The sequence below is a fragment of the Tasmannia lanceolata genome, unplaced genomic scaffold (assembly GCF_043159265.1).
Source record: "Tasmannia lanceolata isolate RefF3 unplaced genomic scaffold, GAP_Taslan_0.1 ptg000024l, whole genome shotgun sequence".
NCBI lineage: Eukaryota > Viridiplantae > Streptophyta > Magnoliopsida > Canellales > Winteraceae > Tasmannia > Tasmannia lanceolata.
The window spans coordinates 14,258,212-14,275,426 of NW_027518701.1; the positions used below are offsets into that span (position 1 = coordinate 14,258,212).

The following is a 17,215-nucleotide window of genomic DNA, read 5'->3' on the forward strand; positions in this document are numbered from 1 at the left end:
TGAGCAAACCGTTTTCAATACACACACACACACACACACACACAGAGAGAGGATACAATGGGGGCACACATTGTTTGGATGATGCAAACCATTCATTTGATGGGGCCCTCACATAGATAGGGTGTGAGCAAAAATTCGACTCCATACGATCATCCCAACCCTTCGATTTGTGGAGGTTAAAATGGACGGGTATAAACCTTCACAAATGTGTCCATTTTTACCTCCACAGTTCGAAGGGTTAGGATGATCCTATAGAGCTGATTTTTTTGGCACACCCTATCTATGTGAGGCCCTATCAAATGAATGGTTTTGATCACCCAAACAATGTGGGCCCACTGTGTTTTAAACCGACGGAGTAGATATGGTTTTGATCATATATGAGTTTTTATATAATGCCCGACCGTGAAGTACCGTCAAAGCGGTACCACCCTTGATATTTGATCCAACAGCAGACCACTTTTTAAGAGGCTGCTGTTGGATCAAATATCAAGGGTGGTACCTCTGACGTACGCCCTTGACGGTACTTCACGGTTGGGCATCATATAATCCTTTGGACCTGATTTTTGGTAGGCACCCTATCCATGTAAGGGCCTTTCAAATAAATGCTTTGAGTCACCCCAAAAATGTGGGTCCACATGAATTTTTGAGCTGGAGCTGAGATAAGCTTTATCTGAGCTCGAGCTCAGAAGCACTTTCCTCACACAGACACACACAGATATATATATATATATATATATGAGAAAATATATATATATATGAGAAAATGGTTTGTGAGCAGCTGCTCATATAGCTTATCTGAGTAGGAGCTCACAAACACATGTAGCCCCACATTTTTGGGGGGATCCAAAGCATCCATTTGGAAGGCCCTTCCATGGATAGGGTGTGTACAAAAAATCAGCCCTATAGGATCATCCTAACCCAATCAAAGGTGGAGGGGAAAATGGACCGATACTGTTTCTGCCCATTTTTTCCCTCCACAAATGGCAGGGTTAGGATGATCCTATAGGGCTGATTTTTGGTACACACCCTATCCATTGAAGGGCCTTCCAAATGAATGCTTTGGATCCCCCTAAATATGTGAGGCCACGTGTGTTTGTGAGCTCCTGCTCAGATAAGCTTATCTGAGCAGCTGCTCACAAACCATTTCCTCTCTCTCTCTCTCTGTATATATATATATATATATATATATATATATATATATATATATATATATATATATATATATATAGCAGAAGAGAAAAGGAGAGAATTATTTGAATTTCTCCCAAAATTCTATGAGAATTACACATCACTTTTTTTGACTTTTTTTTAACAAAGGCACCCATTCAACCCACATAATTTCAATCCTATCCCCTCGTTTATGCTTTTTAACAAAGGCACCCATTAAAGCCACTTAATTTCAATCCTACTCCCCCTCCTTTATGCTTTTTAAATTATGGAAATGATTTTACGGGCACAATCTATTGATGTTGTGTTCATCACATGGACAGTTTGGATCAACCTATGATGTGGTCCGTACAGTTCTTTGTCGGCCCGTGCATTGCACGGGGTTTTGTACTAGTATATATATATATATATATATATATGTATATATATATATAAATGAGAAAAGAGTTCCTACTACCTAGAGTAGATAACTTATCTACTCCTTAGGCTTAAAATACAGTAGGGGCCACATTGTTTGGGTGATCCAAAGCATCCATTTGATTGGCCCTCAAATAGATAGGGTGTTCCCAAAAAAATCAGCTCCATAGGATCATCCCAACCCTTCGTTTTGCGAAGGCAAAAATGGACGTGTATAAACCTTCACAAATCTGTCAATTTTTTGCCTCCACAGTTAGAAGGGTTAGGATGATCCTATGGATCTGATTTTCTAGGCACACCCTATCTATGTGAGGGCCCATCAAATGAATGGTTTGGATCACCCAAACAATGTGACCCCCACTGTATTTTAAGCTAGGGAGTAGATAAGTTATCTACTCTAGGGAGTAGGAACTCTTCTCTCTCTCTCTCTCTCTCTCTCTATATATATATATATATATATATATATATATATATATATAGGGAAATGATATCAACACTTCAATGTTTTGATAACCACGTTCTCCTCGCTTGTCTTTTATATATTGAGAAAACGGTTTCTACACACAAGTGTAGATAAGTTAACTACACACTAGCTTAAAATACAGTGGAGGCCCACATTGTTTGGGTGATCCAAACCATTCATTTGATTGGCCCTCACATAGATAGGGTGTCTACAAAAAATCAGCTTTATAGGATCATCCTAACCCTTCTAACCGTGGAGGCAAAAAATGGACAGATTTGTGAAGGTTTATACACGTCCATTTTACCTCCACAAATCGTAGGGTTGGGATGATCCTATGGAGCTGATTTTTTGTGGACACCTTATCTATGTGAGGGCCAATCAAATGAATGGTTTGGATCACCCAAACAATATGCCCTCCACTGTATTTTAAGCTAGTGTGTAGATAACTTATCTACTCTTGTGTGTAGAAACCGCTTTCTCAATATATAATATATAATATGTGCACGTGCTCATGTGTGTAGGCATTTTCACAGAGAATCGCCACCTCATATGAATTAAATGAACAACACAAATTCAGATATGAGGTGGTGGCTCCTCTCTTCAAAAAGAAGGGCCATGAAATGGCTTTGTGTGAAATTACCTAGACACACACACACACACACACACACACACACACACACACATATATATATATATATATATATATAGGGAAAAGTGAGTATGAGTGGCCTCTCATACTCACTTATATGAGGTGACGGCTAGAAACTTATGTGGGCCCACATTTTTTGGGTGATCCAACCCATTCATTTGATAGGTCCTGACATAGATAGGGTGTGCCCAAAAAGTTAGCTCCATAGGATCATCCCAACCCTTCGAACTTGGGAGGTGACAATGGGCACTTATAAATTTGCGCAAATTTTTCCATTTTTCACTTCCATAGTTCGAAGGGTTGGGATGATCCTATGCAGCTGATTTTTTGGGCACACCCTATCTATGTCAGGGCCTATGAAATGAATGGTTTGGATGACCCCAAAAATGTGGGCCCACCATGTTTCTAGCCGTCTCCTCATATAAGCTTATATGAGGGGCCGCTCACAAACACCTTCCCCTATATATATATATATATATATTGCTTGGGTTTGGCAAGTAGGCACCATCATTTCACATTTTGAATAATGGATGCATGTTCCATGGTTTCTTATCTGTTTTATGGAGATTTCAGTAGGGCATACATAACATAACCAAACCTTTAAGGCCTCGATGAATTAATGTCTCATCTTTGTTCATGCACTGAGTCTAGGCAGTAGTTATGCTTATTCCTTGGAAAATGTTTGTAATTTCTGTTCGTTTTTAATGTATATTTACATTTGTTTCTCTTTCAATTATCAGCTGGCATGCGCTATAGTTGATTTGATAAGTTTAAAGTTCGTCAATATTTTTGTTATTTTATTTTGCGGCCCTCTTTGGAGAAAGCGTTTGATAGGGTTCCCAAGAGTGTTATGTGGCGGGTCCTTAAAAGGAAAAAAGTGCCTACAAAATATGTTGATGTGATTAAGGATATGTACGATGGAGCAGTAACTAGTGTCAGAACCACGGATGGCACGTCTAGTGAGTTTCCAATTACAGTAGGATTGCACAAATGATCGACTCTAAGCCCCTATCTTTTTACGGTAGTTATGGATGAACTTACAGAGGGTATCTAAGATGAGGTATCATGGTGTATGTTATTTGCAGATGACATAGTAACTGCTAGACGAAAGCTCCTCAGTCTCACTATTTCCTTCATAACTCTCAAAATACTAGGAATTTTTCAACTCCGTTTCTTTCGTTGAAAACTAAACTTCGACAGCTTTGATTGGGCGCAAATTTCACTGAATTCTGAGTTGAATTGAGTGAGTTCTGGTCGTCCAATCGGAGGTAGGTCTGAAAACTGCTAGACGAAATCGCGCGAGTCTCACTGGTTCCCTTATAACTCTCAAAATACTTAGAATTTTTCAACTCCGTTTCTTTCGTTGTAAACTAGACTTCGACAGCTTCGATTGGGCGCATATTTCACTGAATTCCGAGTTGAATTGAGTGAGATATGGTCATCCAATCAGAGTTAGAGTTATGGAGAACTACTTTGGAATCCAAAGGTTTTAGACTGAGTAGGACTAAGACAGAGTATATGGAGTGCAACTTTAGTAATGTAAAGAGGCGGGAGGAGGATGTAGTAAATATGACTGGACATGTGGTACTTAAGAGGGATATCTTTCACTACCTTGGTTCAATTCTACATAAGGAAGGAGAGATTGAAGAGGATGTTAACCATAGGATAAGAGCAGGTCAAACAATAAAGAGTTCCGTTAGCGGTCTTCGATAAAAAGAGGCGGGCTAGTAACAGATTCATAGATGAAGCTAGAAGCTTGCCTCAGGAGTTCTGTTCGGTCGTAAAATCCCTATCAAGTTGAAGGGAAAGTTTTATAAGACAGTGTGATGCCAGCCATGCTATACGGCTCAGATTGTTGAGCCACCAAGAAACAGTATGTGCATAAGATGAGTGTAGCGGAGGTCCGAATGCTTAGATGGATGTGCAACCACACAAGGTTAGATCGAATTAAAAATGAAGACATCCGTAAAAGGGTGGTGGTGGCACCAATTGAGGAGAAGATGAGAGAGCACCGCCTAAGATGGTTTGGGCATATCCAACGTAAGCCTTTGGATGCTCCAGTGAGAAGAAGTGACTTGTGACAAGTTGATGGAGTAAAAAGAGGTAGGGGCAGAGCGAAAACAATTTGGGTAGAAACAATGAGGAAAGACTTGAGGGCTAAGAACATAACAGAGAACATGACCTTGGATAGGATATAATGGAAGAAAATGATTAATGTAGACGAACCCAACTAGTGTCAGGAGTAGACTTAGTCATTTTGAACCGGGTAGATCCTTTCACCTTCTTGAAAATTTTCTAAAGGATTCATTAGCCGACCCCAACTAGTTTGGGACAAAGGTTAGTTGAGTTGAGTTGAGTTATTTTGCTGCTCTCTTTATATGTTATGAATTATACTTGCAAAAATCATCGAGTAGTGTTGTCTCACCCTTATATCAGTGGTAACCGTTGAGAGATCAACCCAATCTGGTTGAATTGCAATATGTATGTGGATTTTTAGGAAGTTAGCTTTAGCAATGGATGCTATTACTTGAGAAGGCATTCTAGAGCCTAGTCTTGCATAATTAGATTCAAAGTATCGGCAAATTGGTTCCTGTGAGTATTGTACATGCATGTTGTTGTCAATAATTTCATGAGGTATTCTGAACTGAAGGGCGCCCTTGCAGAAATGGGGTGAAAGGGTGCCTCATTGGTTGCTAGGAGTGGTTATGCATTTAATGCACTTTGACTTTGAGCCATCATAAATGCAGAACTGCTCTTTTCAGCCAATGGGGGCGCCCTTTCACCCCATCTCTACAAGGGGGCCTTCAGTTTAGAATACCTCTAATTTCATATGCCTCTTGAATGAATTTTGCAGGATGTCTGTTCCTAGAAATGGTTGTTTTGTTCTCAGAATTTAGTCTCTTCATTGAAGATAACTTTGTTTTTTGAGTTTCTTGTAGCAAGTATGTTTGATTCATTAAAATTCTATTTCCCTATATGGTTACCTTTGGAGCAGAAATATAAGTTTGGCATATTGTTGCATGTACAAAAATGGTTCCTTTATTTCGACCAATTCCTATGGTTAATTTGTGGTTCATTCTGATTGTTTATTTATTACACATTAGATTCTACATCTCTGAAATACATTCATGATTAATGTCCTTTTTCGGTTCTAATCTGGCACCGCATTTTTCTCTCGTATGCTTGTTAGGGGCTATTTGGCAGAGGACTCGTTGAAATCCAGTTCTTGATTTCTTCAAGTTTTGATTCATTTTCTATTTCCAAAAAAAAAAAGTTCAAAATCCTCACCATTAACTAGCGCTGAGTAGTCAGTTTAGAACCCTTGGGTGCTCTTTCAGATGACTCCTGATCATCTTGTGGGGTTTTTGCTATCCAAGTTCCTTATATACACTTGTCAGAGCTTAACTTCTCAATTTGTAACTGAACTACTGTGCAACTGCTAATTCTGTTAACCAAAATATATTTCCTATTCCGCCTCGTCCAGATATTATAAACTAAAGACACAGTCCAGGGATCATAGTGATCCTTAAATAATATCAACATAATCAAATAGGTTTAGGGTTTTTGTAAATTATGCAGCTTAAATAAAACAGTGATGCTTGAGTTCCATAGGAGTATCTATAGACATCCCGATTTCTTGAAGGCCGAGGACATGTTTTCTTTAAGATATGAAAGTCCCATGCTTTTAATGGATTAGTTCAATTCCAGTTCTCAAAAGATCTTTAGTGTTTGGTACTTGAGTGATGTGGTTTTCAAGGCTTTGATAGGTGTATCATCTTTCCTGTGAGAACAATTTCATCCACCTGCACACAGAGAATTGTTGTTCCCTCTTTCCTTTAATTGAAGAAGAATGAGTAGTCTTCAGTGTAACGGCAACCCCATTTTAACTACGCCTTTTTATCCATTGGTGAGATTTTAGAAAGTTCGCAAGGATTCAGGTAAGCCCTGTTAGGCTTTTTTGTTTATTTTAATGATAGCTAAGCTGAGTTAGGATATGCTCTGCTTGTTATCATACAGTCTATTATGTGCCTTTTGGGGGTTAGAGCTTCTGTTTTTCTCATTCTTCTGAAATTGGAGGTTTCATTTCCATGCTATTCCTATATTTGGACAATGGAATGTAATTTTCCGAAGTGTGTAATTTCAAAATGTATTTGTTCCAATAGAAGTCCAATAAAAGAAAATGATGCTGAACCTTTTTCATTTATCATCCGCCACAGTGAGATTTTCTCTCTCTTTTAATTGTTTTGAATAAATAATAGGAAAATGATGGTGGTAATTTGATTTTTCTCCTGTTTGAGTATGAAATGAATTATGATGGTCTTCAGGAAGCAGCTTGTTTCTAATAGTTTCTAAAATAGGTACCTCCTATGGGTCTGTTCTTCCCATTGCTTTTAGTTCCAGAGGAGTACCCTCCACCGCCTCGTTCTTGGTGAGTTGTGATTCTTTTTTTTTTCTGAATGTTTCTTGGTGTGTTATGATCTTCCTTTTTTTTCATTCAATTGGTTCCTTCCATCGTATACTAGATTTGAAGAATTTCACTTCTTTTATATTTACTTGGATAATTGTTTTGACATTGTTACTAGGTTTCATGACTTTGAGGATATGCTGGAAGATACTTGGCATATGGAGTTTCCAAGACGATCTGACATGTCAGATGGTTTGTTTCTTGGTGTTAATGGTGGATTAAACATGTGGGAAAATTACCCAGTTTTTCCAACTAGACTCAAGAAGGAGGATAACCTTGGCCTTGCAGAGGCAATTACAAGTAGTATTCTATCAACAGGTGAGTTTCGTATTATTCATATTTGGGACGGTAGAACTGTTTCTGTTATTACTACTGACATTGTTTGATACTGTTTTGACAGGGCGTATAGATCTTCAGAGGAAGTTGTTTTGTAGCATACAATTGGTGAGTGGCTTTGGATGATTTTTCTTTTGTATATTCTCTATTTTTTGGAATATTAAATAATAGATTGTTGTTTTTTCGATTCAGATTGGTGGAGTTGCTTTGACTAGTGGTCTTGTTCCAGCAGTGGAGGAAAGGTTCACAGCACCCCTTTAGTAGCAATATTTTATTCACTCATCATTCAAAGGACTTGACTGACTAAATACTAGGGGATTGTTTGATTGCGGGATAATCTAACCTTTAAGACCTTGTCCCGAGCTGCATGTCGTCATGGATAACTTGTCTTGAATTGGTTTATCTTTGGTTTGTTGACATTGTTTTCCATCATGGAATTATTTTTGTCCGTTGTTGTACCATGAAGGAATAAATTATCTAAATGAATGATAAAGTGAAGGGTGATGCTTCAAGAACCCAACGGTAAGGGTGCCCCATTGTATCCACATCACTTACGACCACAACAGGAGCAACCCTACCTTATAAAAATTGACCAAAATACCCATATCTCAAAGAAAATGACCAAAATACCTATGCTATGAAAAATGGCCAAAAATACATCTATCTGATAGCGAACGCATCTCTATCTCATAAAAAATTACAAAAATACCCCTGATCTCTTGGAGGTATTGGTGAAGAAAAGATGACGGTATTTTGGTTACTTTATGAAATATAGAGATATTTTTGTTATTCTGTGAAATAGAAGGGTATTTTGGTAATGATATATGAAATAGCACTGTTTTGGTCATATTTTTTAAGATGTGGGTATTTTGATAATTTTTTGAGACATTATTTTCTTAATTTTTTGGGTGGGGGTATTTTGGTAATTTTCATGATAAGGATATTTTGTTAATTTTCTATGAGATAATGGTACTTTGGTAATTTTCAATAAGATGAGTCTTCCAATGAAATAATATTTTTCTAGGCTTTTTTCCTTTTTATGGATACACAAACTTTATGTAACGGTAGTTTGGTCACATTTGCTATCAGGTAGACATATCTTAGTTAATTTTTCTTTGAGAAGGGTATTTTGGTCATTTTGTATCAGATATTATTATTTTAGTTACTTTTTAAAAGAGTAGAGATATTTTGGTCATTTTCTATGAAATATAGATATTTTGGTCATTTTTTATGACATGGCGTATTTTGGTCATTTTCTGTAAGACAGGTCGTTTAGACATTACATATAAAATATAGTTGTTTTAAAAAATCTCCATTATTTTGCTATGAAATATGGGTATTTTGGTTATTTTTTATGACATGGCGTATTTTGGTCATTTTCGATGAGATAGTAGTAGTTTAGACATTATATATGAAATGTAGGTGTTATAAAAAATTTCCCTTTTAAAAAAAATTATTTTATTGTTCTCATTTTTTTGTCCCAAGTAAGTGAAATTTTATCTTTCATCTTGAATTCGAGTTGCCCTCGTTCTCTAGGTTGAGGCATAAGTTAGGATTATTTCTGTTTGGGATGGTTATTCATCAAATACTGAATAACCACTTACTCTCTAATAAGTACTTCCCTGAAAAAAATTATGCTGCAATCAAACAAGCCCTAAAAGTGATATGATTTATTAGGAATTTTACGGTCTACTTTCACATTAGCAGGAACCTCATATATCATCCCGAATTTAGTTCTCTATATGATATATTCTAACTTGTTACCTACTGTCTGTCTGTGCTAATGTGGGGTTGTTACCGTTTTGATCTGCGTACTCATTTGTTTTAGTAATTTTGCTTATTTACCAAAATTTGAAGAAAGGTTTCATTCATTTGTCGATAGTATATATCATGCAATGTTGAGTCCCATGCCACTTTTAAATTCCAGTATTTATAAGCGAACTCACCTCTTAGCTATTTATTTTTCAATCAGTTACTATTAAATCATTCCATGTGATTTCCTAGCCTCTTTTTCTACAAGTCTTGATTTTATGCCTTTATTATGTGTTTGCAAAGATTTTCTCCTCTCATCACCATTTTTCCATGGCATCTGAGTGGTGATATGTATCTAGTCTCTTCGCTTCTGTTCCTTTTCCATTCCATCTAACATATTGATGCCATCCTGAGAAGGGTTTGCTCGCACCAATCAGTCCAAAATGAACGTTGGAACTTATCCCAACAATCACAGATTGTATGCGATTGACCACAAGACCTTTTGACCACATAAACAATCCCAACCATCCCGCTGTCACTTAAGTAGAATTTCTTCCTAGTAGGGGACTGGAACAAAACGAGAACTGTGACAAGCGAGGTCAAGCTATAGAAGAAAGCTTCTTCCGGTTCAGCAACAGCCTTGCCCGGCCTAAATTGATCAGACTCATAGCTTTGTTGGAAAAGAACAACCTGACGCTTGCACCTCCTCTCGCTCTTCTTTCTAGTGACTCGGGGAGCTGATAAATGCACTTCCAAGGGAGGGAAGAGAGCAGATGGCCAAAAGGAGTGGTCGGGCCTCTCCCTAATTTTTTTGATAAATGAGAACAAAAAATGGTTTTCAGAGGGGTTTTTACCGTTTCAAAGGGCCTTTTCAAATAGATAGGGCCATAGGGGTATGAATAACTACTTATCTTTCATAAGTGACCTTTAGAGTAGAGAAGCTTGGCCTGGTCGGCTGCTTCATGCCTGAGAAAGTCATCATCGGCTGGGAAGCGAAGCTTCTAGAATGCCGACTACATGGGAACAGATTAAGGATAGGTTGATTCATATTCTTGCTGCCCGCTCGATTTCGAGATGTTCCCTAGAAGATCTTGTGAGAAAGCTCGTCAGTGGAAATGGGTAAAAAGTGTTGATTCCGAGGAAGAAGGATCTGTTCCCATGTAGCGCCCTATATCTCGAGATTTCAGCCGAAACACCGGTAAGTGCGGCGGAACGGCCGTTAGCCCTCTCGGATCTTGGGGTCGAACCGTAGGAATTGGATAGATCAATCGATTGGTTCGTTTCTACGTGTATAGGAAGACTGGCAAATCTAAGGGCCCTATTTGCATGGATGTCTATTTGTCGGGCTGCCCACCCAAACGACAGGCAGTTATAGATGCTATAACGAAACTTCGTAAGAAAGTATCTCGATAAATCTATGAAGATCGGTTTTTCTCTAGCCAAATTTCCCACGTTGCAATGTAAGGAAGAAAGGGGATGGGTTTCTCATCTTCAGGTGCCATGCGGATTTGGTTGTACCCCATGTATCTGTCCAGGAAGTACAAGGCTTCATACCCCGTGGTGGCGTCCACTAGTCACCCCGTAATCGGAAGAGTGGGACAAGGCGCTCAGGTACTTCCCTCTGTATTTAAGCTTATAACCACCCCAGATAGTGCAGGGATGGAGTAACAAGAAACTAAAGATGTGTACCTGCCTTGGAACTACGCCTCTCACATAAGGCGTAAGGGACCCCTTCTAGTATAGGGCTTTATAGGGCCCGGCAAGTGCCTGATTCTGCTATTCAATCTATGCTTATATACGTACGTATGCACAAAGATAAGATCAATCTATGCTTATATACGGCTTCGAGGTTATGCAGCTAGAATTAGAGTTGCAGCAAACTTGACTGCTGAACTCTGGGCTTGGGCTGTCCGTACTGGTTTGGGCTGTCTGAACTCAGGAATAAAAACCTACACTGGCTTAGTAACAGATTCAAAGAGTTTAGTTAGTGACATGGTTTAAATTTCGACCGAAATCCGAAATTTCGGTGGAGACCGACACCGAAATCACCCAAAACCGAAACGGTCATTTATTTCAGCAGGAATTTCGGAATTTCGGTCGACATTTCGGAATTTCAGTCGAAATTTCGGTTTTTCCAAAATTTGACCCAAAAAATCTGTTTTTTTTAATATTAATTTAATATTTCACCTAAATTTTGACCGAAATTTCGAAATTTCAGGGTCCGAAACCGGTACCGAAACCGAAATTTTAAACCTTGGTTAGTGGTCCTCGCTCTGGGGATTTGGCTTAGTAACCGTCTCCGTCCACCTTTTCGGCTTAGGTTCTCACGGCTTGCATGTGCAAGATCATAGTGAAATCGCGGCTTCACCGCCGTTCTCGCTGATCCCTAGGGTGCTTTAATTAAGTCGTTGTTGCTTACGTTAGAAGAAGGCGCAGACAAATACGGGAAGTTTGATTTCATTTGATCAAAAGGAGGAAGTACAAACGGAGGAAGGCAGGATAGGCCGGCCGATAGACATAATATTAGATTCCTGAAGAATAATCCAAAAAAAAAAAAAAAACGCATTAAGCATTCCAATATTGAGAGAAGAGAGGAGAGGATATCACTTGCTAGAAGGTAAAGTAGCGAAAGACAATCCTAAAAAGTAGCCAAAGGCAATCCCAATTAGGACAGAATATTAGATTATGGAAGAATAATCCAAAAAAAAGCATGCAGCAATCAAATAATAGAGAGAAGAGAGGAGAACAACTGTATATTATTGGTTTTCCAAATATTTCTTGTTACTGATCAATAAGCTTGCATTATTTTCAAGTACATGACTGTTCCTTACATGGATAGAGATTCACCGGTTGTATTTGATCATTATCCCTCATGAGGGTCTCTTGTTTTCAGTTTTTCATTGCTTGTGTGTAGCCTTTGACTATCTTGCTTGTATGTAGCCTTTTACTATCTTCGGCCACAACTGCCTTTGGCTTCTACCTTAATAAATTTTCCATTAAAAAAAAAAAGCTCGTGTATGTTGGGAGCATAAAAGAAGATAAAAAGGACTAATTAGTAATATAATCCGTCGCGATCATAGAAGCAAATACCAATGACTAATTAGTAATCTAATGCATAGCAATATCTTTTGAAAATATATGTCTCGAAACACTCCCCTTCAAGTTGACAATTGGATGCCATTCATGTCCATCGTGCCCCAGCTGTCATGTATTTAGGGCTGGCAATTTCACCCGAAAAAGCGGGGATCCGCCCCGCCCCGCCCCGTTTGGGGAGGGGATTCCCCGATTTGAAAGGGGAAGGGGAAGGGGAAGGGGAATATAAAAATTCCCCGGTGCGGGGAGGGGAAGGGGAAGGGGATGGAGTTGTCCCCGCCCCGCCCCGCCCCGCCCCGCCCCGCTAATCAATGCCATTTTTTGTAAATTTTTAAGTGTTTTTTTTAAGGAAAACTACTAGAAGCTCTGTGGATCGGCTACAAGATTCCCCCAAACATAAACTTAGCTTGTCTTTTCCTTTTAATTAGCTTCTGAGAGCATTTTGGGAACTATAATAACCTTTTCACAGATGTTGAAATAATAAAGACAAGCTGAGAGCCTGAGACGCTGAGTGTATGCAATTATCAAAAAATCGTAGTGCCAACAGAATTTTAGGGTTGGATTGCAGGTTTTAATTTTCAACAAGAAAAATTTAGCTACTAGAAATTTGTTTCATGTCAGCACTACACTGAATTGCAGTTAAAGAAATAAGTCATTTGTTGATTTTGTTCTCTTCTCCATTCTCATTTCTCATGCTCATCTGGGGGTTAACATGCTATACAGAATGAACTAATGAACATTATTTTGCGTGTGTGAGCGCCCACTTATGGACTTTTAAAGTTCATTGTGACTACTGAAATAGTTACTTTTTGCACATTGGCTGCCTGTTAATGAAGGTAATCCTGGTGCTCATTTCCTATTTATCATTCCATAATTTATGCAGAAAATTGCTGAAAGATGAGGTCCTGTTGTTATTTATGTTTGTTGTCTCATCCATGCATTTCTTATTTTGTCTATCTGTTTGTTGATCACATGAATAGAATCATAGCATTCATCACAATATTGTCTGTAATGGACGTAGAAGAAAGAAGCTCTGTTTGCTGGTTTGGTTGGGTTCCAAAGAGGGGGCGGGGCGGGGATTTTGTTCCCGAAGGATGCGGGGAGAGGAAGGGGAAGGGGAAGGGGAAGGGGATTAGATATTCCCCGCGGGGAGGGGAGGGGGATTCCCCACCATCCCCGCAGAGGGGAAGGGGAAGGGGAGGGGGAAAATTCCCCGCAGAGGGGAAGGGGAAGGGGACCCCAACATCCGGCCCCGCCCCGCCCCGTTGCCACCCCTACATGTATTTGTCATAAGGGTTCAATAACTATGACCATTTCTACTTGGTCTTTGTCCCTCTCATATGGAATTTGTAACACCCGGCCCCACCAAGGGTCGGGAAAGGTAATGATTTTATCTAAATCTAGGCCGTAGATCTTTCAATCAAAGATTAACGGCTAGACCTTCGATTTTGAGTTTTTGAACCGTAGGATATGTAAATTAGATATTGGATCGATCCCCGATTTGTAATATTCTCGTGTATTTCCTATCCCGCATTAGATTAAACGAAGGCGGGGCTAGTGCTTGTTGGGTATTTTGGTTTGACATTGCTTCACACCCAAAAAGTTCCGTCCGACTTGCATGTGTAAGCATGCCACGAACGTTCATCCTGAGCCAAGATCGAACTCTCCATGAGATTCATTGTTGCATTACTTATAGCTTTCTTGTTCGTAGACAAAGCTGATTCGGAAGGTCGTTTATCTGCTTGGCTAGTCAAGCATGAGCTAGTGCATAGATCTTTGGGCATCGATTACCAAGGAATAGAGACTTTACAAATAAAACATGATTTGGTAATACGCCAATTTGGCCACTATTCGTGGATAAATTAATTTCTTTCACCTCTGAATCACAAATAATTCGATTAGGAGTCAGTACACAAAGATAAAACTGCTTACTTATGTCATGATATGAGATAAAAGTTAGGAATCAACTTATGTAGTAGAGTCGATCTACTAAGGTATTGAGCAGCGGTGTAGCATCAGATCCCAAAGATAGTACGTCCTTTCTTTTTTTTGGAGGAAGGAAAATCTTTTTCAAAGATTCTATGTGAATTTCTATATGAATGAAACCGAGATAGTTACCTTTCATAAAATTCTATGGGTAGGGGGAGGATACCTATCCTTCATTCTTCTGAAGGTGGGAGAAAAGATAAAACTGATTTGATTATTGATTCAAATTAGAGTTTGAAACTCATGTAATTCACCTCTTCTCTTCTGGTTAACTCGATAAAAATTGGATCTATTTACGAGAAATCTCATTTAGTTAGATATGGTAGATTAAGATGGGACACCAAAAGAATTGACTATTGAGCCGTATGAGGTAGGAAACTCTCAAGTACGGTTCTAAGGGATTGAATCGACCCACCTATTCCGACCGGGGAGAACAGGCCATTCGACAGGGAGATTCTGAAATTGCAGAGGCTTGGTCCGATCAAGCTGCTGAATATTGGAAACAAGCTATAGCGCTTACTCCAGGTAATTATATTGAAGCACATAACTGGTTGAAGATCACACGACAGTTCGAATAAGAACACTCTCTTTTATAATTCATTATAATGTTGGATCCATCCATCAAATAAAATAGATCGTTCCTCCAGGAAGAGCCAATCAAGGAATTTCATTATATCCCTTCTAAGATCATTGCATTTCACTGGTACCTCATAGAGATAAACGATATGGATACGGATACAGTAAATGACTAATGAATGATCCTTTGATTTGTAATAGAATAATATAATACCTTCCGTGTAAGATTAAGATATGAAGTAGGTCCATCTAAGCACATATACATTGAGATATGAATACACTAGGTTGCACCAAAAAATCTTTTTTGCCGTCTTTTCCTTGAACCTTCCAATCTATGGATAAAATACGATAAACGATGATATTATGAGGACAATAAACCCATTGTTACGTTTCCACATCAAATTGAAATAGAGTACTTAATTTTTCTTTCATTTTATGCCTATTGGTGTTCCAAAAGTACCTTTTCGGAGTGGGTAATGTTGGGGTGAATCAGAAAAATTTGGGTAGAGCCGAATCTAAGTGTTGGCTAGGTAAGCGTCCTGTAGTAAGAGGAGTAGCTATGAACCCTGTAGACCATCCCCATGGGGGTGGTGAAGGGAGGGCCCCAATTGGTAGAAAATGGAATATGACTACCGAAATTGCATTGTACATCTAGAATAGGCCTGAGAAGACATGATACCAGGCAGATACTTGGCATGTCCCCCCTCTTCCAGGTCCGTCACAAGGGAAATGAAAACCAAGATTTGCTTTATCAGGTATCAAATGTGAGCTATGGGCAAATAGAACACCTTTCAGTAGTATTAATACAGTCACATGGATCGTAAATGCATGAATGTGATGTACCAAAAAATCTGCGAATAAACGATCTTAAAAATCAATGATCATAGTGTATTTTCGTCACTTTTTAGTATAACCTATTTTTGGGCATCAAATCTTGTCGGTTCGACATGATTTTGGTCCCAGTAGATGGGTATTTCGAATACCTATCCAACAAACCCATGATTTAGTCATTCAGACGTGATTTGAGTAAGTTATGACCCTTTTTCTATTAGGGATAGGCATAGTTACGAGTTTTGTTTTATTAGGCAACTTTTAGGTTGTTTTATTTAAAAATTGATAAAATCTAAAGTAGCCTATTATAACCTAAATAGTAATAATATATTAGAATAAGCTAGGAATTTCCAATATTGATATTTCCACACCTCTTAAGTTAGTATTAGAATATAATTAGGATTCTAATAGTTAGAAACCTTATTGAAATAAAACTCTCTGGGCTAAGTTTATAAATAAACCCATCTAGGGTTATTTTTAATCACTAAAAAATTGAAGGAAAGAGAAAAAAAAGAGAGAAAAGGAGAAGGAGAAAAGAGAAAGAAGAAGAAGAAGAAGATATAGGGTTTGATCTTCGGATTGATTTTCGTCTTCGAATAAGTGCCCGAAAATCCTATTTCTCCTGTTTTTCATTCGATTTGGGTATAATTATTCTCCTTTGATCTTGATTTAGCTAAAGTAGGATTTTTAACTAGGTTTCTTAATTTTTATCAATTTAGCCTATGCGTGCGATTTTATAAGGGATTTGTCACTGTTTTTAATTGAAATCAGCTTGTATTAGGGACTGTTTTTCCAAGATTTTGGTGTCTAATTGACATATGATGTGAGCATATTGTTGTATATGAAGGATATGATATGGTGAAAGGTTATGTTCGATTTATATGGCGTAATTTTCCAAAATCAGCACACAAAACAGTGGTATTAGGGACTGTTTTGTGTGATATTTTTCCCGTACATATTATAAAAAGGATATATAAATCCTACACGAAAGATATGATATATATAAGCCATATATATATGCGTTTTAGCAATGTTTTCAATTAAAATCAGCACCAATAAAGGGCTGGAAATTTGTTTTTAAAAGGAACAAGATTTATAGTTGTGTAACTATGTGCTACACCAATTATTTTATGTAAAAATCGATTTTCATAAGTGAAGTTTTATTCTTCAACTAGAGTCTTTTGAGAACTTGTACGAAAGTGATTATACATCTCTATGTTTTGATGGGGTTTATAATAACAGAGATATATAATAAATACGATATAAATATGAAGGTGACTTCTAGGGTGAAGGTTTTACTTAGAGCTATGCATAGGAGTAACTTAGGATAAGTTATAACAAGAGGAAATAAATAGGTTGAGAAGGACGACTTTAGTTAAGGAAGAATTAGTAATTCTTGACTAAAGAAATTGACACCGAGCTAATTATTAAATTTGGACCTCAGGATCCTCATCTTTAGATCAGTGTCAGGACTTCATTC

At 38.1% G+C, this 17,215-nt stretch overlaps 1 protein-coding gene across 5 annotated transcripts in view; it reads left to right on the forward strand.

Annotated features, from left to right (window-relative positions):
- Positions 1-17,215, forward strand: part of ARP9 (actin-related protein 9) — a 117,312-nt gene that overhangs the window by 74,084 nt on the left and 26,013 nt on the right. For all 5 annotated transcript variants that reach the window (XR_013238581.1, XR_013238580.1, XR_013238582.1 and 2 more), the window contains 4 exons: positions 7,055-7,125; positions 7,280-7,479; positions 7,562-7,605; positions 7,690-7,739. Coding sequence is in view for 1 of the 5 variants with exons in the window: in XM_077367722.1 (XP_077223837.1) it covers positions 7,055-7,125; positions 7,280-7,479; positions 7,562-7,605; positions 7,690-7,739 (365 nt within the window). In the remaining 4 variants the exon portion in view is untranslated. The remainder of the gene's footprint in view (positions 1-7,054; positions 7,126-7,279; positions 7,480-7,561; positions 7,606-7,689; positions 7,740-17,215) is intronic.